This window comes from Amborella trichopoda, chromosome 7, assembly GCF_054954075.1.
Source record: "Amborella trichopoda isolate Santa Cruz 75 chromosome 7, AtrichopodaSantaCruz75HAP2 v2.0, whole genome shotgun sequence".
In the NCBI taxonomy this organism is placed as follows: Eukaryota; Viridiplantae; Streptophyta; class Magnoliopsida; order Amborellales; family Amborellaceae; genus Amborella; species Amborella trichopoda.
In genome coordinates, this window is record NC_142342.1 from 44,229,392 (window position 1) to 44,251,112 (window position 21,721).

At 38.2% G+C, this 21,721-nt stretch overlaps 3 protein-coding genes across 6 annotated transcripts; 1 reads left to right on the forward strand and 2 right to left on the reverse strand.

Annotated features, from left to right (window-relative positions):
* Nucleotides 1–3,975: 3,975 nt before the first annotated feature.
* On the reverse strand, nucleotides 3,976–6,657 carry LOC18423156 (putative polyol transporter 4). Its single transcript, XM_020668982.2, has 2 exons — nucleotides 6,085–6,657; nucleotides 3,976–5,741 (listed from the first exon to the last, which is right to left on the reverse strand). Exons 1-2 carry the CDS (start codon nucleotides 6,215–6,217, stop codon nucleotides 4,315–4,317), a joined length of 1,560 nt encoding a protein of 519 aa, XP_020524641.1. The 5' UTR covers nucleotides 6,218–6,657; the 3' UTR covers nucleotides 3,976–4,314.
* An 848-nt stretch (nucleotides 6,658–7,505) lies between these two features.
* Nucleotides 7,506–21,348, reverse strand: LOC18423157 (putative polyol transporter 4). Of its 4 annotated transcripts, XM_088871625.1 has the most exons (3): nucleotides 21,137–21,274; nucleotides 9,625–9,780; nucleotides 7,506–9,278 (listed from the first exon to the last, which is right to left on the reverse strand). In XM_088871625.1, the coding sequence occupies exons 2-3, from the start codon at nucleotides 9,713–9,715 to the stop codon at nucleotides 7,909–7,911; spliced, it is 1,461 nt and encodes a 486-aa protein (XP_088727751.1). In that variant the 5' UTR covers nucleotides 9,716–9,780; nucleotides 21,137–21,274; the 3' UTR covers nucleotides 7,506–7,908. The 4 variants fall into 4 exon arrangements, with proteins under 4 accessions (XP_088727751.1, XP_020527768.1, XP_020527765.1 ...); XM_020672109.2 differs by lacking the exon at nucleotides 9,625–9,780 and having other exon boundaries at nucleotides 21,137–21,348; XM_020672106.2 differs by lacking the exon at nucleotides 21,137–21,274 and having other exon boundaries at nucleotides 9,625–9,934.
* On the forward strand, nucleotides 14,994–18,263 carry LOC18423158 (pentatricopeptide repeat-containing protein At5g04780, mitochondrial). The gene has a single exon (XM_011627941.3). It carries the CDS (start codon nucleotides 15,488–15,490, stop codon nucleotides 17,222–17,224), a length of 1,737 nt encoding a protein of 578 aa, XP_011626243.3. The 5' UTR covers nucleotides 14,994–15,487; the 3' UTR covers nucleotides 17,225–18,263.
* Nucleotides 21,349–21,721: the final 373 nt, after the last annotated feature.

Consider the following 21,721-nt stretch of genomic DNA (forward strand, 5'->3'; position numbering starts at 1 on the left):
ACTCAAAAATCTTGAAAATTAACGATCTAGAAAATGCATTACATGAGGCACTATTTCTAAGACTTGAAATCTATTTTTTTTCATGTCCACATATCTTGAGGTCGAGACGATCGCTTCGAGGTTTTTGGGCATCTAAACAATCTCTGTTTGTGAATTTTTGAGGTACATCTTAATTTGATTGTTTAGGGCCTCACCCTTATGTAACCTTTTCCTTGTAAAATTTGAAAATATTTTAATAGGGCTGCAACAATAAGTAAAACCTGACTTCGAAACTCATTATAAATTGTAGTTCTAGTATTGGAAAACCTTCAAATCTATCACCTCGGCCTTGACTATTATGATTGTGAAAAATTTTAAGATTTCAAGCATTAAAAATAATATATATTATAAAACAGTCATAATGTCCATTTCGCGTTAAAGTATGTATTCATGAATCCACAAGATCTGTACCATATTTTAAACTTCAAATTTCATAATCGGTGTCGGAGATTGATTTTAGAGCCATAATATAAATTCTCTATGCTCAAGATACTTTTTAGACTTAAAAATCTATAATCCAAACCATTTATGTTGTAGTTGGCACTGCCATCCTTGCTTTTTGAATTTTTTTTTAGTCTAAAGAATTATTAGATTGGACTTCTTAACCAATGAATTGGTTCTATGGCAGTCTTCTTCTTCTTCATTCTTCTCCTTCTTCTTTTTTTCTCTAAGACATGAATATGTTCAGTAGTATTACTCTCATAGTCAATACCATTACCAAATAACATTTTTCACAAAGGGAATGTATACTATGAGACCATTACCATTACCAAATAACATGTTTCACAAAGGGAATATATACTATGAGACCATTTATCTTTGTTACAAGAAAGTCATGATTATTATTAGCCATTAAAAATCAAATTGGATGGTTTGGGGCGTATCACAATGTTTGAGAATTATTTTCTTATTTTTAGTCTAGTCAATGATACACTCACAACAACCCAAAATTAAAATCCCCAATTCTGAATCTGATAGAGAATAGTGATTGTAACTTCTTTATAATATAAATAGTATATTTCTATACTTTTCCAATTTCAGCATAGTTTGGAACTAGGAGATCCGAGTTGCTAGGTGTTTTGAGAAATAAATAAAATGGAAAAAAAAAAAAAAAAATGAACATATGCATAAAATTTAAAAGTTGTGGGATGTATTTAAAGGGTGTTTTAAAAGGGTGCGGTTTGTATAGAGTCAAGGCTTTAAACAATCAAATTAGAACCCACCTTCAAACAGTATCGAGAAATATGATTTCAATATTGGAAAGTTTTATGATCGCCTTAAATTATATTTTCATCTTTATTTATAAAATCTTAAACTTAAAAATAGTATAGATTGAGCAAATATATGAAAACTTGAAAATCTTAAAAACTGACAGTTGAAAAATACGTTACAAGATGCACTATTTCCAAAGCTTAAAATTCATTTTTTTCTCATGTTCATGCCTCTTGATATCGAGATGATCAATTTGATGATATTTGGGCATACGCTCTATTTTGATTGTTCGGGGCCTAGGCTCTATATAAACTTGTCTCATATTTTAATATCTCTAGAAAGGGAAAATTAGATTAGTGAGAAGTTCATATGGAACCGAGGCTCTAAACAATCAAATTTGAGCCTACCTAGAAAATTTTACTCGAAGATGTTGTTTTAATGCCCAAACATCCTCAAATTGAACATCTCGACATTGAGATGCATGGACATGAGAAAAATGGATTTCAACTTTTAGAAATAGTGTATTTTGTAACTCATTTTTGGACCGTCAATTTTCAAAAATATCAAGTTTTCATAGATCTGTCGATGTACACTATTTTTGAAGCTTTAAACTTTATAAATAAAGATAAAAATATATTTTAAGGTTATCTCAAAGATTTTCAATATTGAAACCACATTTCTCGATATTATTTGAAGGTAGGCTCTAATTTGATTGTTTAGAGCCTAGGCTCTATACAAAGCGCACCCTTTATATTAATTTCCCTAAAATTTTAGATAAGAAGGAGCACGTACCAAAACTTTTCACTTGAAGGACAAGGTTTCAACGAGTCCCAACTTACTGATTCAAATGAGTCCTCTCTCTATTACTGATTCAAATTAGTCCTCTCTCTAAAATCTATCTCTATTTTAGATTCAAAATTTTGAGGAATATATAATCTAAACAATGATATGAAGTAAATTAGAAAAAAATATTTTTTTTAAAAAAAAAAAAATTTATTCATATAATCTTAACACTACTATTTTCAAATTTTGTGGGGCTGTCATGTTGTAACATCCATCACAGGACACTATTGTAGAAGTGCATCCCCTGTGCATGAACACTTTTCCTTACATGAAACCTATCCCAAGTCTATTTTAGGTCCAGAATTTTGCATGTCAAAAAAGTTGTGCAGGTTTTAATAATTTGCAAAAAAAAATAATTTAAATAAATAGTTAAAGACAAAGTCTAAAACAATTTATTTGTAGAATTCAAAATTTTAGATTCATGATTATGGCGAGAAGATTATCCACTAGGGAAATTATGGTTCCAAATGAAATTTTGAAAGGAAGGTCGCTTTTGAATTGATGCATCCTTTGTGGGCATCCATTTGTATAAGCAAAGTCGTGGCCCAGTTAGGCCTTGGCCATTTATTATTATTATTATTATTAGGTAATTTAGTGAGGAAAATAGACATTTACTTGTTTTTTTTTTTTTCAAATAGATTAGGGAGTTTGTTTTTTTGAACATATTGGCCATTTATTATTATTATATTTGGGTAATTCAGTGGGGAAGACAAACCCCTACTTGTTTTTTTTCAAATAGATTTGGGAGATAGTTTTTCTGAAGGTCTCAATGCATGGTGTCAACAGGATTAGAAACCACAATGTAGTAACTAAGTATAGGGGTTCTACCGCCAAGACCTAGCCCATTTCCTCGTTTACTACTTGTCTTAGGGCGCTTATCATACGCCCATATAATGAAGGGCGGATGTCCAATATTCAAATAAAAATACATTTATATCTAAAAATAAATCACCTAATTATCGGGAAAAAAAGAAAAGAAAAAGGAAAACGACATAAATCTCGCTATCTAAAATTATAATCCCAAATAATCTAGTGCTATAAATATCTATAGAACTCCAAGTTAAACAAAAAAAGACGTTTAACCCCCCGTCATTACCTTTTTATTGTCCAAATTACATAATTCACATTTTTTTTTTAATAACCTCATCATATACATTGAGTTTATGATGTCTCTTTTAACTTACTTGTGAGTTTCACGAAATGAGAGAGAGAGAGATAAGTATTATGAGAAGGCTGCTAGAGAGGGAAGAAGAGATCCATGAGTGAGGAAGAAAGAGAGAGAATGAGAAATTTTCTATGATTTAGATAACAGGGTGATTAAAAAAAAAAAAGAGAGTAAATTCTATAATTTGGACAATAAAGTTAAGAAAGAGGTTAAACCTCTTTTGTTGTTTAACTTTTGCATACTAAATATATTCTAGTTACATAATTTAGGATCGCCTATCAATTGGTCGACCCGACAACTTATTAGCATTTTTTTTTAAGTTCAAAATCTCTATTTCATCTTTGTCACCCCAACATACATTCCATAGAAATGAGTATGATTTAGGAACTAAAAAAAGATCAAAATCTCCCAATATTGATTCTAGAAGGACATTTGAGGGATAGTAGATCAAGGATTTCATAAACTTACAATTTTTTCTTGAGAACCGTTTGGCAGGTGAATCAGATATGATCTAAAAGTTTTCAACAAACACAAAACATGTGGCTAAACCACCTGATTAGGGGGTTGGACTATACAACATTCTCTTTTTACCATTATTATTCGCAGAATATGAAGACAAACAAATGCAGTCATTCAACATAAGGCCATCTGTGTTATGGATTTGGAAATGGAAACTCTGTGCAGTGAATTACTTGAGCAGGAGGAATCAAAGCATAGGGAAACAAAAAGTGTGATGTATTTCTCATCAAAGAATAATCTTGAGGACAATTTTTTAGTTATGAACATTAATTGCCATTTCAAGGCATTGTTGGGGAAACCCATCAGTACTGATGATTTTCACATAAACTACGGAAATCCATCACCCTCCATTATTTTCCTTTCTTTGAGAATGAGAATATTGGTATGTGAGGTTTGCAATCTTCTGTTGCCCAAGTACCCTCAACTTCATAGTTCTCATCAGTACTGGTTGGAGAGCACCCCATCGAATAATAATGTAAGAAGAAGGTCAAAATAAATAGAATTGATGGTCTGAGAGCATCATAATGCAGCAGAATTCACTGTTTTTGAGCCAGCTGAGCCGTATTCCCTAACTCTACTTCTTCAGGTTTTCGCTGTTTCTGAACCAGCTGCTCCACATCCCCCAACTCCACTTCACCACCACCTTTTCGCCAATACTCTCCTCCTTGCTGGAACAACAATTCTATTTGTTCCAGTGATTTCCCTTTGGTTTCAGGAACAAAGAAGTACACAAATGCAACAGAGAGGGCTGATATGGCTGAGAACACAAAGAAAACACCAGCAACAGAGATTGCCCGAGACAGAGACAAAAAGGACATGGCCACAAGTCCACTAGACACCCGGTTGCCCACTGCACCGAGCGCTGATGCCTGAGCTCGTAGCCTCAATGGGAAGATCTCAGAAGTCACAACCCAGCAAACAGGCCCAATGCCGACCGAGAAAAAAGCCACATTTCCACAGACTGCCAATATCGCCAAAGCGATCCCTGTCCCTTTTGGACTGGACCCATGTGTGAGGAATGAGAGTGCCATCCCCAAACTGAACAAAGAAGCGGTCATCCCCACGGTGCTTACATACAGCAAAGGTTTCCTCCCCACCCTGTCGATAAGGAAAATGGCGACCAAGATGAAAGAAGTCTTTGCAAAGCCCACAGCAACAGTGGCCGCAAGGATGGCCTTCTCACTCGTGATCCCCGCATCCTTGAATATTGTCGGGCTATAGTATACCGTGGCGTCTATGCCTGTGATTTGCTGGAATATTTGGATCCCAAATCCTGTTATGAGCATGCGTCGGAGAGCGGGAGAAGGGCTCAACAGTTCTTGCCACACTGCCTTCTCCTTGTTTCCTGTCGAAGCAGCTTCCTCTATCTCGACTAACCTTGCTTCCACCTCTGCCTCATCTTCTGTGATCTTTAGGAGAACTGATCTTGCTTCATCGGCCCTGTTTTGGATCACAAGCCATCGGGGTGACTCTGGAATTATAAAGAGAGCGAATGCGATGAAAACCGAAGGGAGGATTCCCACAGCGAGCATTATTCTCCAGTTGATGTGGACAGAGATGCCAGAAAATGCATAGTTAGAGACGTAGCCCAGAAGGATCCCAACGTTGATGAAGATTTCAGGGAAGGAAGTGAGGGCTCCTCTCGTTACTGCTGGGGAAATCTCTGCTATGTATACCGGGGCGATCATGACTCCGAAGCCTATGCCTATGCCAGCGAGAAGCCTCCCGACCATGAGTATTGTGAAGGAAGGGGCCATGGCCATTAGAGCCGCTCCCGATTGGAAGACTATGGCTGCCAAACCCATTGTCCATTTCCGCCCAATGGCGTCAGAAGTGCGGCCACCTCCAAGGCTTCCAAAGAGTGAAATGATGCTTAGGCTACCGACAAGAACTTCTTCCTGTACCTCTGTGATTTTGAGATCCTCCTGAATGAAGAGGATGGCTCCACTCATGACCCCGACATCTGCACATATATGCCAAAATCAATTCAAATTCATCGCAATTCGAAATGGACATCTCAGGATCGGTCCCCAGTTCAGATGTAAGAAAATAAATTCCAAACCCAAAAGGAAAAAGTCAGCACAGATCAACTCTAAACCACATGGCTGACTTTGGTTTTCACAAAAACGGGGATATTTCTTGATGATCTCCCCCTTCTCATAGAAAAGAATTCCAAGATCTATGACATGTCGGGCAGGCGGCCATCTCTGAGATGGAAAAAGGAGAAAGAACACAACATGAAGCAAGGAAAAAAAAAAGGGAGTTTCTGAAAAAATATCAGGAGAGAGAGAGAGTGTGTGTTTTACCATAGCCGAGAAGAACAGAATTGAGAGAGGCAAAAATGGCGCATCCAATGACGTATCTGTTGGTGTTTTTGCTCTTGTTGGTGGGGTGTTGTAAGTTCACCCTCTCGTATTTCGGTTGCTCTTTCAACACCATTTTTCTCTTCTCTCTTCTCCTCCTTCAGCGCTCCCACCAACCCATGTTCAGTTTGGGCTCAGTAGAATTGAGAACAGAGAGAGAGAGAGAGAGAGAGAGAGAGAGAAGCAAACAATACTGAGTAGATAAAAGAATTGAATTTCATGAACTGATTGGGGATGAGAGAGAGAGAGAGAGAGAGAGAGAGAGAAGAAGAGTTAGGAAATGTAACAGGAGTTTAGTTGAGAGAAAGTTGATTAGTGAGTGAAGAATCCAGGCAAGTTGCAGAGAAGAGGGAGAGGGAGAGGGAGAGGGAGACTTGACTTTTCTCAGGTTTCCTGTCCAAAGAGGAGATGCATAATTACGAATATGCCCCCAAATGAGCTCCCGGGTCATGACGTGCAGTCCGCGTCGGCAGACACTCAAGTTTGAATGGAATTTTGTTTCGAATCAGTCGCTTGGCATGGTTGCCTTTCCCCTTTCCTCATTGGTCCACAGCTCATCCAATCTGGGCCATCCATCATCGATCACCCCCTTCTCCCTTCCCCTCCCTCCATTTATTTTTAATTTTTTATATGATTAGGTGCGACCAACTATATGATATGATGTACCCTCGGTTCACACGTATTCCAATCCCGCGTATGTTGAAATGCGGGCTTTTTAATAATTTTATTTTTGAGATGGATTTTAAGACTTAATTTTTAAAGATGTGTAAAATTTCAATCATGAATACGAATAAAATAATAATTCTAGTAAGAAAACATTCCAATAGTTAGTTTCTATTGTTTTTGGATGAAACACTTACTTGCCTCCATCTTTAAATGGATGCTCTACTTCACCCCCACAAGTTCATTTATGATATTTGGATCGGCAATCTAGATCTGGTCTACATTAGTTTGAATTGGTGAATACACAAACTACTAAAAAAATAAAAATTAAAACTGGAGTTATGTTATGGGATAGAGATTTAGAAGGGACTCAAAAAATATATGCTATAAGCATTAAAAAAAGCAAAACGATATATATGAAGTGTTTCTGGGAGGAACTTGTCCTGGACCCATGCCATCTCAAAAATGGACCGATTCTCATTCAAAATGAGATTCTCATTCAAATCAGTAATCTGGATTGGATATCACCTGATTTTAAAGCCGTAGCCCATATTGAATTGGAGCCGTTAAGAACACATCGTTCCATGTGCGAGGTGGTCGACAAAAACCTTTTCTATATGATATAATTCAAGCCTCCCAATAGACAAACTTCACTGTATTTATTTATTAATTATACGTACGTTATTCTTTATGCATATGAGTGTGTCAAAATTTAAAATGCATAGCACCAAAAATGTGTTACAAGATATAATTATGAATGTTTGTAAATTTTTCCAGCTCTATGAGGCCCAGTCCCTACTAAGGGTAATCGGCCTAAATTGGCATTCTAACAAAATGACAGTTTTTTTGTGAAATCAGCCATTGAGCCTTATTTTTCGTAGAGATCAAGGCAGAAGGAAGAATTTTGTATAGAGGACTGCTGAGTTTGAATAAACCAATCATCATCATCATCATCATCATAAGCTTTTTTTTCCCAACTAATTCCAAGTCGATAATTGATGTGTCTCGTGGAAGCGACCCCCATCATTGAATTGAATTGAATTGCAAAGTGGTTTTATGATGATGCGATCGGAGCGGTACAAGTTTAGTTTGTGGCTATTTGCCCTAAACTAAATGCTGTGCATCCCCCAACTCCACTTCACCACCTCTTTTCCAATCCTCTCCTTGTTGGAACAGCAACCTTATTTGCTCTAGCGTTTTCCCTTTTGTCTCGGGAACGAATAGGTATACAAAGGCCACAGAGAGGGCCGAGATGGCTGAGAATGTAAAGAATGTGCCGGACACCGAGATGGCCCGGGACACCGACAAGAAGGACATGGCGACCAGCCCGCTGCACACACGGTTTCCCACGGCACCAAGTGCTGATGCCTGTGCCCGCAGCCTCAATGGGAAGATCTCCGATGTCACCACCCAACAAATTGGCCCGATGCCCACCGAGAAGAAGGCCACATTCCCACACACCGCCAATATTGCCAGAGCAATCCCGATCTCGTTTGGCCCTGGCCCTGGCCCGGACCCATGCTTGAGGAGTAAGAGCGCCATCCCCAAACCGAACAAACAAGCAGTCATCCCCACAGTGCTCACATATAGCAGAGGCTTCCTCCCAACTCTATCGATCAAAAACATTGCCACCAGAATGAAGATTGTCTTTGAGAACCCCACAGCGATTGTGGCAGCGAGAATGGTTCTCTCACTCTCCAGACCTGCCTCCTTGAAGATGGTCGGGCTGTAATACACGGTCGCATCTATACCGGTGATCTGCTGGAAGCATTGGATCCCGACACCGGTTATTAGCATCCTCCAGACAATGGGTGAGGGGCTCATGAGCTCCTGCCATACCGCTTTCTCCTTGTTCTCAATTGCAGCAGCCTCCTCTATCTCTGCCAACCTTGCCTCGACCTCAGCCTCGTCCTCTGTGATCCTCAAAAGCACAGACCTTGCTTCCTTGGCCCTGTTCTTCATCACCAACCATCTCGGGGACTCCGGGATCACAACAAGTGCGAATGCAACAAACACCGAAGGCAGGATCCCTATTGCTAGCATGACTCTCCAGCTGATATGGACGGGGAGACCCGAGAATGCATAATTTGAAACATATCCGAGAAGGATACCCAGGTTGATAAGTATCTCAGGAATGGATGTGAGGGCTCCTCTGCTCGCAGCTGGGGAAATCTCGGCTATGTATATGAGAGCTATCACACCTCCGAAGCCTATGCCTATGCCGGCTAGAAGCCTTCCGGCCATGAGAAGTGAGAAGGAAGGGGCCACAGCCATGAGCACCACCCCCAATTGGAAGACTATGGCTGCAAGCCCCATGGTCCATTTCCGGCCTATGGCATCGGAAGTACGGCCGCCTCCAAGGCTGCCCACTAGTGACATGAGGCTTAGGCAGCCGACGAGGACTTCTACCTGCACCTCTGTGATCTTGAGATCCTTCTGAATGAACAGGATGGCTCCACTCATAACCCCTACATCTGCACACACATGCCAAAATGGATTCAAATTCATCAAAATTTCAGATGGGTTTTCGAATAATCAACCGTGGTTCATTCACACCAGTGCCAGGAGAAAACAAAAAAAAAAAAAAAAAAAAAATTATCTATCCTGCTTCCAAGTTTTCTTTCTTGTCGCTTTTACTTCTCAAAGGAAAGAATTTCAAGATGTATGAGGTGCAAGTGATTAGAGCAGGCAATGGGAGATACAAAGAAAAACAGGGAATCCAAGTTTTTAAAAAGATGGGGGATGAACTTAAAGCAAGAAGATGAGAGAGAGAGATACCATAGCCGAGAAGTACAGAATTGAAAGAGGAAAGGATCGCACATGTAATGACATATGTGTTAGTGCTCTTCTTCTTATTATTGGGCTGCTCCACATTTACTCGTACGTATTTCACTTCCTCTTTCAATCCCATCTCCCTTCTCCTCTCTCACCCTCTGAACGTACTGCCAACTCCTTGAGCTCTCAACACCAACCCATCTTTAGATTCAGGATGGAAGAGAGAGAGAGAGAGAGAGAGAGAGAGGGGGAGAAGAATCTTTAGATCCAGGATGGAAGAGAGAGAGAGAGAGAGAGGGGGGGAGAAGAAGAAGAAGTTAACTGACGAGTGCATAAGTTTTCCTGTGGTATACAAGTATAATATTGAGAAAATTATAAAAAAAACACCAAAGCAGACTTTCTATATAACCTACCTACCACATTTTTTATCATAAAACTTTTATAACAAATACCCCAAAGATTTTTTTCAAAAAAACTTTTATAGCAAATACCTCTAAATCAAGAAATCATAGTTATTTGGACAAAAATATCCTTTCTCATATATGACAACGTTACATCCCTGTAACCGTTTGTCACACAACCCATGCCTCTAGGCGCACTGCCGAACCGTGACAAAAATGTGCTGAACCGGCAGTACATATTGCTGGAGCACAATTTCACTTGCCGAACCAAGATCAATATACCTACTGTCGGATCACCATACAATGTTGCCAGGCCGACGCCACCTTCTGCCGGACTGCTAATATACTATGATGGATTGAGTGCATCTCCTATCGGACCGCTATTTAAATTGCTAGACCGATGACGATGCTCTACCAATAGCTGGACAACAAAACACAATTGTTGACTGAGAGTTAGAAGTGACGGACCGAAAGCATCTAATGCCAAACTGTGTTTTCATCCAATGCCGTTATGTACGGACAATGGTATTTTCGTCTGATGAACTATGAACGGACAAGTATTTTCATCTAAATACTTGGGGCCTTTGCTACAAAGATTAGTTTTGAAGTAAAAGTTGCGAGAAAAAAATGATTGGAGAGAAGTAGTCTAAAAAATTTACCTTGGGTTTTATTTATTTATAATTTTCCCTAGAATATTAGAGTTTGGTAGTGAGAAAAAAGAAGAGAACAAACTACAGTTCGGATCTGGGATAGGTCTCATCCTTTGTTTTCTAAGCTTATCCCTCCAGTTTGGTCCCTCTCTCTCATGCGACCAAATTTGTTTAATCGCCCCGCACATGGAAATTGCATCGATGGTTGTGAGGTGAGGCGTGACAATCAAACCTCGTGAGCTTGCTTTTACTTGTCCATATTATATAAATAACGAATATAAAGTTGCCATTATTTAAGTGCCAATGTGCTATTGGTGCTCTTTTCCATGCTTGTGAGTTTTAATCTACTTCTTGTTTGATTAGTATCAAGCAAAAGAAGCACAAAATTGTGATTATGTTAAGCAGAAGAATACATTTAGATAACATAAATGAACAATAGATTTTTAAATTACTGGGAAAGGGATAGGGTTGCAGTGGTAGCACCGCCACACCCTAATCATCATGTTGTGGTTTTCATTTACATTCAGACTATCCCACTAATAATTTCAAAAAAAGAACTCCCTAAATTATTTAAAAACCATCCCATTAGTACCTTATTTAAAAAACTTAACTCCTAACACCTTAAAAAAAAAACCAACTCCTAAACTATTTTTTTTTAAAAAAATGGGACACCTTAAAAAAAAACGTACTCCTAAACTATTTAAAAAAAAAACCACTAACGGATTCAAAAACTAACTCCTAAACGTTGGAGATGAACCATTGACAAGGTACGTTGGAAATTGTTTACGCTTTGGTCTGCGTCGATCTTTGGGATGAGATCTACTCAAATCTTAACAAACTACTTTTTAAAAGGTAGAGAAAATATGGTCGTTTGAATTATGGGCTTAGAAAAATTTCAGATCTATATAGATCCAATTTTTTTTAGATCTATATAGATCCAATTTTTTTTAGATCTATATAGATCCAATTTTTTTTTAGTCCACTGGCGTTGCTAGCTTTAAATCCATATTTTGATATAAAAAAACATTTCTAAATTTAATTAAATTTAATAATAAATTAAATTAAAAAAATAAAATAAATCAAAGAATTAAATTAAGAAAAACAAATTAAATTAAGTAAAGAAATATATACTTACCTCTAGGGACCAGAAATCTGGAGTTTCAGGCTTGGATCAGGTCACTCGTCTGATTTGCATCACCATCTCATTTTTTGGGTGCCTTTACTTGCTGAAATTGGTAGATCTAGGATTCCTAAGGCAAGAGAAAAAGTTAAGAATTTTAAGTACGGTCTACCTAAGTTTTTCTTGGGATTTCTTAGGATTGGATAAGAATTTCTTTAGTTTTTTAAGGGTTTTAGGATCTCCAAATATTTAATATGAATTCTGGTATTTTATGTGATTTTTTGAGATTTTTTCTAATTTTTCAAGAATTTTTTTAAGGTTTTTTCTAGTTTTGGGTATTTTTGGGTTATTTTTCTAATTTCGAGAATTTATAAGGGATTTCTTGATCCATTTCTTTTTCTTATTTTTTTCGTTATGGAGGGGGGGTATTTATATGACTCAATTGGTGATTTTTCTTCTTTTCTTTGGATTTTTTTCAATTTTTTTTGGATTTATCTTGAAGTTTTTGCTTTATGTAATTAAAGAAAATGCCTTTACTATATCATCAAATGCCTTTATTGCATCATCTAGCTGCGCCTCCATGTTGGATCATTTTATCTGGAGGTTTGATTTAGTTGATTCTTGGACCGCTGGAAAGCTCTCAAGCTCTACTTCATGTTGGGATAGGTTTTGGGTAGTTTTGAAACAATTATATTGGGTTTAGATTGTCTATAGTCTACTAGAGTTTGTGTGGTCCTTTAGGCTTAGAATCGAGGTTTTTAGGAGTTCCCTTAGCCAGAATTTTGAGGGGGGTGTCTACCGATATAAAGCAAAATAATACCATTGGTCGATATGTGTTGACAATGTATAAACATAATCAAGGTTTTTAGGAGTTCCCTTAGCCAGAATTTCGAGAGAGGTGTCTACAGATATAAATCAAAATAATACCATCGATCGATATGTGTTGACAATGTATAGATGGTATGAGTATTCATAAGTATACTTACCATGAGTACATGATTCCTTCCTTTTAAATTTAAGAAAATTACAAAGAAACCCCAAGACCACACTTTCTATGCAACTTACCCCAACCTAACTTTTTTTCTCATTTTTTTCCCAAAACAAACTTTCTATGCAAATACCCCTCAAGGGAAAAAGTTCATTTTTTTAGATGGAAATGCCCTTCTTGTACACAAAAATCAATTTGGCTGGATTTGACGTTGACTTTTGGATCGCTGTAGCATATTGCCAGAGCGCACCATTACATTGTTGGAGCGTACCATTACATTACCGCATTTTGGCCAGATTTGACATTGACTTTTGGACCGCTGTAGTACATTGTTGGAACGCACCATTACATTGTCAGAGCGCACCATTACATTATCGGAGCGTACCATTACATTGCCGCATTTTGGCCGGATTTGACGTTGACTTTTGGACTGCTGTAGCACATTACCGAAGCGCACCATTACATTGTCGGAGCGCACCATTACATTGTCGGAGCGTACCATTACATTGTCAGAGCGCACCATTACATTGTTGGAGCGTACCATTACATTGCCGAAGCGCACAAGTGCCGGACCTCCGTAACACAACTACCGGACCGAAACTGATTACTGCCAGACCGCCCTTTACATAGTGTAGGAACCCTGGAATCTAGTAACATCTACTGCCAAGCCGCCCTTTGTAACTGCCGAACCGCACTTTATACAGTACCGGAGCCATACTGTCGGACCTCACTTTACACAATGCTCCTACTACCAGACCACACTTACACATTGTTGAAACCCCTATTTTAGTGGGATAGAGGAGAGAGCCCTTTGTAACTGCCAAAGCGCACTTTACACAGTACCGGAGCCATACTGTCGGACCGCACTTTACGCAGTGCTAGAGCCCTACTGCCGGACCACACTTATACAGTGTCGAAACCCCTATTTTAGTCGGATAGAGGAGAGAGAGTCATGGATAAGGTAAAAGTAAGGGAGGGTAGTTTAGGTATTTTTTTTATTTTTTATTTGGTTGGAGGATATTTACATAGAAAGAGTATTTTGGGTAAAAAAGTGAAAGAAAAAGTTCAATTGGGGGTAAGTTGCCTAGAAAGTGTAGTTTTGGAGGTTTTTTGTAATTTTTCCAAAAAAAAGTTTATATAAGATTGTAGTCTTATACTATAGAAGTAAAGTGCACATCAAAAATCTCGTAAAAGAGATGTTCCAAAGTTGGGAAATCTTTTAATTGATCATCTCGACCTCAATATATATGGATATAAAGAAAAAAAATAAAGTAAGTTTTAACAAAAAAATAATAAATTTTTTTTTTTTAAAAAAATAGTACATATTGTAACAAGTTATTCGAACTTTCTATTATAGATATGCCCGATTTACATATTTTTTAAAATTTTAAATTTCATAACTAAAATTGAACACTGATTTTCAATCCATTATAGGATTTTCAACACCGAAGCTGCATCTTCTACCAAAATTTAGATGTACGCCTTACTTGTATAGTATATTGTCGGCTCCTTATACCAAGTTCACCCCATTTTAAATTGAAGTAAAAGGAAGACCAAGGGCCACATCCAGTTTGGCGATCGAAGAATTCATATTTAATATGGTGGATGTGCCACATGGGGCCAATTTGCAAAATGCTTAATCCTTCCAATCTCGAAGATTAATATATGAGTTTTTTTTTTTTTCTCTATATAAAATAACTATAAACGTGAAGATTATGTTTAATATCACGTGTTTAGCTCCAGCTCAACCTCAAAACCTTTATTAATCTATACTACATATTCCCAATTTGTTATGTTCTTCGTCTTTGTTTCATCATCATTTATTAAGTTATACTACATATGCTCAATTTGTTATGTTATTTGTCTTTGTTTTATTATGTAATAAGGGATTGTTTATAAAGAAATCATTTATCTTTTATACATGGAAGTCACAATCATCTTCTCATTAGACATCAAATTGGATGGCTTAGGATGAGTCAAGAAGTTTGAAAATTTGTCTTTTTATGTGGTTTCTATAAGGTTGCAACCTTAACCAATCCAATTAAGATGCACCTCCAAATTGTATTATAACATGTAATTTTGGTGAAAAATATTATTAAAATTATTTCAAAATCTATTTTTATATCTAATTATAAGATTTTAAATTTTAAAAATGGTTAAAATCAAGTAGATCTATAAATATATGAAAATTTTGAAAGTGGACTGTCTAGATAATGTATTATAAGATGTACTATTTTTGGGACTTAAAATCTTTTTTTTTTTTTTTTTTCATATTCATACATCTCAATATTGATATGATTCATTAAATGTTTTTTTTAACATTAAACAACTTTTTTCGATGGATTTTTAAGATATATATGTAATTCTATATTTTTAGGTTGCAACCTTATATAAAACTTTTTCTTTTGTTCCCAACATAAACCTGAAAATCAAGTTTCCGGCCATTTCTCTTAGTCAGGGACCCTTTATTGTTGAGGCTTTTCCACCATCTTTATAAAGCAGATGCAGGCCGCCAACTGCGGATTTCAATACAATTGTCCCCAAAGCTCTTGGCTTCCCTCTATCTCTGTTTTCACCAAATAACATTTTGCTCCCTCAAATCGTCACAATTTGCTCTCTCAAATCCCTTCCTCGAAACCAAACAAAACTTGCCTTATTTAAACATGTAGTAGGACTTCTGTATTTTACTCAATTCAAAAACTTACTTGGCGCGTAACTAACTGATCAATCTGGAGTGGCTGTTTAAACTATGCTCCTCAACACCATGTCCATTCTCACAACAAAGAACCCCCATATGTTACTCCTGTTCCAAAACAGAAGCCTCATCACCCATTTGTCTCTTCAACAACAACAAAGAGAAGAAGAAGAAAAGCGGCATTGGAGCCAGCTGATCACCCAATGTGCAAGAAGCAAGCAACATGACCAAGTACTGCATCTCTTTTACACTATGCACCGTAGTGGACTGAGACCTAGCCGGAATTCCACCATATCCTCCCTCAATGCTTGCAGCCACTTGTGCTTACTGCCACAGGGGACACAGCTCCATGCATTAACAATCAAAGCTGCCTTACTGTCCCCGCCTGATGTTGTCGTCTCTAATGTTCTCATAGACATGTACTCTAAGTGTGGGCTATTAGATGAGTCACACAAAATTTTCGATGAGACCCACCACAGAGATTTGGTCTCGTGGATCTCCATTCTTTCCGGTTACTCGCGAAATGGGCTTCACGGCAGTGCCCTTGAGACTTTCTTTGATGTGCATAGTTTGGGCATGGGGTTCAGCGACTATGGGTTTTCTGTGGCCTTTAAAGCATGTGCAGCACTCGGTGATATCCGCCCAGGGTTACAGATACATTGTTTGGCAACCAAGGTGGGTCTCGACTCAGATGTGTTTGTCGTGAGCTCATTACTTGACATGTATGCAAAATGCGGGCGAATCACAAGCGCCCGCCACGTGTTCAACACAATTGACGAGCCGAACGTCGTCTCCTGGACCTCAATGATCTCAGGTTATGTGCGTAGCGAAGATGGAGAGGAGGCCTTGCGGCTCTTCAGCCAGCAGCTGAGGGTTGGAATTGCCCCCGACCCTTTCACGTTTTCGAGTGTGCTCGCTGCCTGTGCCAGCCTTTCGGCTCTCGACCCAGGCCAGCAGGTCCACGTTCATGTGCTCAAGTCAGGGCTCGGTTTGCAGTTATTTGCTGGCAATTCGCTCATCGACATGTATGCCAAGTGTGGGTGCCTGTCAGACGCCACAAGGGTCCACGCTCACATGCAGGTGAGAGATGTTGTCTCATGGACTGGGATGATCAATGGGTGCGCCTCACATGGGCATGGGTTAGAGGCACTACGGCTCTTCACTCAGATGAAAAGCGCCGGGATAAGACCAAATGCAGTCACCTTAGTGTGCGTATTATCAGCTTGCAGCCATTCGGGCCTGGTCAAAGAGGGGCTACGCCACTTCCATTCTATGAGGGACGAATATGGGATTGAGCCGACAGAGGAGCATTTCACATGTGTTGTTGACTTGCTTGGGCGTGCTGGTCTTGTGAAAGAAGCAGAAGAGTTCATGAGGCATATGCCATGTGAGCCCAGTGCATCTGCATGGGGGGCCTTATTGAGCGCATGCAGGAAGAATGGGAATGTGCATTTGTCGGCGAAATGTGCGGATCAACTGTTTAGATTGGAACCTCATGCAGCTGCAAATCATGTTCAGCTGGCCAATATTTATGCAGCTAGTGGGAGGTGGAAAGATATGGGCAGGGTCAGATTACTGATGAAAGAGAAAGGGATCAAGAAGGAGAGCAGTTATAGTTGGATCGAGATGGGGAAGAAAGTGAATGTGTTTGGAGTGGGTGACAATTTGCACCCAAAGAGTGACGTGATTTACTTCATGCTCGGTATACTGGCCATGGAAATGAAAGATCAAGGCTATATTCCCACTAGTGATCATGCATGGGGAAGGCAGGAAAAAGATACAAAACCGTAAAGGCTCTTCCTCTCTTCTACTTATGAATAGTAGTCCAATTTTGCAGACTCCAATTACCAAACGCATGTTCAACCGGGTTGCAATAGGCAAATGACACCCACATGGATTTCCATGAACATGTGTGATGATCGAGGAATAGAAGACTATGAATCAGAGGGAGGGAGATGTGGAAGCACAATCTCATCAGAAGTCTAAAAGCATAGCTTTGATGGGAACTCAGAGAGAGAGCATAGTCTATTAATACCTAACTATGTTGATACGTCCCAAACGATGCAATATAATGATCAGAGACCTCAACACTACCTCCATTCTTGCTGGAAAGACCTCACCTCCTATGTTAGTAGTCCTATCCCAAACTAGAAGAATTTATCAGATCTTAAACCCATTCTCTAAATAACGCCGGCTCTTTTTCTGAGGCGAAAATAAAAATAGGAAGCAGAATGGACCCATTTGATCACCGAAGCATTACAGCCCTCGCGCATCGAATGAGCGTCACACCGAAGCATTACAGCATTTGTGCACCGAATGAGTGTCACACCGAAGCATTACAGCTCTTGTGCACCATGCAACACAGTGAAGTAAAACCCAAATGAAATTCCACCATATCCTCCTGCAATTGTTGCAGCCATTAGTGTTTGCTATGTCAGAAGAGGCCTATTGTCTTACAGATGTAATCGCCGATAACATCTTCATTGACATACTTCAAATAGATGAGTCTCACGGGTCTTTCGATGAGGCCCTCCACATAGATTTGGTGTCCCTGATGTCTCTTTTTCCAGGTTAGTTGCAGAATGGCTTTCATAGTGAAGCTTTGAAGCATTCCTTCCATGAACAAAGTCTTGGCGTATGCGTTCAGCTAGGTGGTCTTGAAAGCATTGGAAGAACTTGGGAACATCTGTGCAGATGCACCATTTGGTGATCAAGGCGGCTCTTCACTTGGGGACATTTGTTATTATTATTATTTTTTAATTATTTAATGTGTTAACTTTTGTATTAATGAAATTACAAACGGAATACTAGATTAAAGACAACCCGCAAATGAGTGCCCCTACAAAAGAAAAAGAAAAAAAACAAACCTTGAGGTCCAAAAAATGCTTTATAATTTCTATAATGAAATAAAATGGGGAACATGTACTAAAAAAGGTGCTTAAATGGTTCTGGCGCGTTATGCAGATTGTGATAGTGAGGTGCCCTCCTTGCCGAGGGTGACATAATTGTTGCAAGCTTGTTGCTCAACATGTACGCAAAGTGTGGGAGAATCCCACGGTGCCCCTTAAACATTCAACATGATGAGAGAAACAAAGTCATCTCAGACTCTCATGGACTCCAATGATCATTGGATACATATCTGATAGAGATGGGGAGGATTGTGGGCCTTACAGGAGCAACTGAGGGGATTGTCCAGACCTATGCCTTCTCGGATGCTCTCACTGCCGGTGCAGGACTCTCGGCACCTTGGGGCCAGCAGGTCGACAATCAAGTCAAAGCTCAATTCCCAACTATTTGTTAGCTATTCGCTAAGTGACATGTATGCTGAACAAGGTTTAAAAAATTGGATCGGTGAGTCGAATCGGCTGAATCGACAATTTTTGTTTCAAATGTTTTTCAAAAAATCACTATAAATCTCTAAAAATAGTATTATTTTAGTTTCTAAAAGAAATTAAGAGTTATGTATTATGCATTTTCATTGCTTTGTAAAAATAGGTGAATATTGAGATGTTATTTTCATATTGGATGTTTGTATAACTATTAATTAAAATATAATATTATAATATTACATCAAAATAATTTAAAAATATTAAAAAACAATTCCATATTAAAAAACTTTAAAAAATAATTTCTCATAAGAACTTCTATATGGATAATTTTTAGAGACAAAATATCTTATAAAATCGTCATAAAGAATATGTTACGTAGAAAGAAGGTGCTCTTTCAAATCTTTCATGTTGGAAAATCTTTTGGTTTGCAAACAAAACATCTCAATATCCTTGAAAGCTTCCATTGAGAGCAAAAATTGTGACAATATGGAAGTCGCTTCCACGCATGTAATGACTTTAACATTTAAAATAATATGGAAGTACCTGCCTGTGAATTCAAAATGTGTTAGAAATTTTAAATTATAGCGTGCTGTCCATTGTACTATTAAAAAATGGGTGAGGTTTCTGTAAGGTTGAAATCTTAAACAATCCAATTAAGGCGCACCTCCAAATTTTATCATGTAATTTTGATGAAAGAATTCTTAGGATTATCTCAATCATAACATATAATTTTGGTGAAAGAATTCTTAGGATTATGTCAATATATATTTTCATATCTGATTATAAAATTTTAAACTTAAAAAATGATTAAAATCAAACAGATCTATAAACATGTGAAAGTCTTGAAAATGGACGGTCTAGATAATGTATTGCAAGATGCACTATATCTATGACTCAAAATATCTTTTTCTTTTCATATTCATACATCTCAATGTCGAAATGATCAATTAGAAGTTTTTGGAACATTAAAACAACCCGTCCCGATGGATTTTTGAGGTACATCTATAATTCTACATTTTAAGGTTGCAACCTTATATAAACTTTTTCCTTAAAAAATTAAGATAAGATTAGATATTTCAAATAAACAACAAAAATAGTATTTGACAAATACAAAAATAGTATTTGACAAATAAAAGAGAGAGAGAGAAGTAAAAAAAAAAGATAGAAAAAAAGAAGAGGTTAAAATTAATATTAAAAAGAAAAGAATGGCGTACATCATAGACGGTTCGATGATGTGATATAGCACGTTCAATGATGTTACAACCAACTGTGTGGAGGATCGGGTCACCGATTTTTTAAACGTTGATGCTAAGTATGCTGGAAGGCTTGAGGGCTCATGCGCATGTGCAGGTGAGAAACCTTGTCCCCTGAACAGAGGTGAGGTGATCAATTACTGCACTTACCATGGTGGAGATTCGAGGATCTGCAACCTTCTTCTCAGAAGAGAACAGCAGGGATTCAGTTAACGATGGAGAGAGAGAAATGCAGGGATAAGACCAAATGTTTGGGTGGTGCATGCTGTAGGCTTGCCGCCATTCGATCCTGAGTCGAGGACTAGTTATGCCACTTCAACTCAATGCATGACAAGGTATGGGATTGAGCTGGCGAAGGTGAATTATTGACTTGCTTGGTCATGCAGTTTATCAGCAAAATGTGCCAATTAGATAAGATCATTATAGGTGCATTATTGACATGCTTGGTCATGCAGTTTGTCTGTCAATGAACTGTTTAGATTGGAAGCGACTGCAGCCGCAAATTATTTTCAGCTGGCCAATATCTATCTATCTATCTATCTATCTATCTATACATACGAAAAATTATCCCATCAGCCTGCTCACGCGTACGCCCAACAGTCGGTCCTGATTGACTGTGGCAAATTGGACGGTTTGCATGACAAAGCCACTGCCCTCTCTCTACCCATTAAAAAACCCCATTTTTTACCCTTGTCACTATCCGACCAAGAGAGTGCCTAAACCTGAAAGGACAATGGCCAATTATATTGCTGCTGCTCAATCCAATAGATTTGAAAGGCAAACATAAAAATTTTGGGGCGCATCACCTCGCCTGAAATAATTTGGCACATCTTTAATTTGGCGCATCAATTTTTCTCTCATTTCAAAGGCAAACATCAATAATACATAATCTCTGTTTTTCTCTTTGCTGGAAATGTTTGGGCGAGGAATGATCACCAGACTGCTCTTGATGTTGCAATTGAAATGGGATTTTGAAACATTTGCAAAACCCTAAAATGATAGAGAAAGAGAGAGAAAGAGAGAGAGAGAGGGATACCGTTACATAGCTCTTAGGGGTGACCAATCTCAAGAGAACAACGGAGAAAAGCAGGTAGAAAAGTAGTAGAGTGAGAGAGGCGCACCTTTTCAGATCATGGCTCTGCTATGAAATCCAACGAGAAGCTTCAAGGTTGTGTACTCATGGGTGGCGCGTCCTAGTTACAAGGGGAGATGGGGCGGAGATGAGAGAGAGGTGGGGGCTCCTTGAGTAGAAAGAGTGTGGTTGGCAGATGAGATGAGAGAGGGAAAGAGAAATGACCAATACCTCAAATGAAAATTTTAAATTTTTGGCTCCAAAAGTTAAAACTTCGTAAAACGATATAAATGCCCTTACTCAATTAAAAGGCAAAGAAGCAATAAGGGGCACTTAATGTAAATTATATATATATATATATATATATATAGAAGATGCTTAGGTGAGCCCACTAACTCACAGGAAAAAAATAAGCTCGATAATTCAGATTGAATCTAGACCGATCTAACGATCATGGATGCTCGATAATGTTTCAATTTTAATTTTTTTTTCTACAAATCCAAATCATTTGAAATTTTAGACATGTGTTGATAAAAAATAAGTGAATATTCAAAAAATATTTTGCATGAAAAAATAACCAAAATACCCTCATAAATTTTCGGGGGAGTATTTTGGTCATTTTTAATTTTACGGA

Bases quoted from the DNA above. Each gene is read 5' to 3' on its own strand.
- LOC18423156 (XM_020668982.2), bottom strand. From the start codon at position 6,217: ATGGTGTTGAAAGAGCAACCGAAATACGAGAGGGTGAACTTACAACAC. The intron at 5,742-6,084 runs GTAAAACACACA...ATATATGTGCAG, and splicing joins TTCTGTTCTTCTCGGCTATG to ATGTCGGGGTCATGAGTGGA.
- LOC18423157 (XM_020672103.2), bottom strand. From the start codon at position 9,715: ATGGGATTGAAAGAGGAAGTGAAATACGTACGAGTAAATGTGGAGCAG. The intron at 9,279-9,582 runs GTATCTCTCTCT...ATGTGTGTGCAG, and splicing joins TTCTGTACTTCTCGGCTATG to ATGTAGGGGTTATGAGTGGA.
- LOC18423158 (XM_011627941.3), top strand. From the start codon at position 15,488: ATGCTCCTCAACACCATGTCCATTCTCACAACAAAGAACCCCCATATG.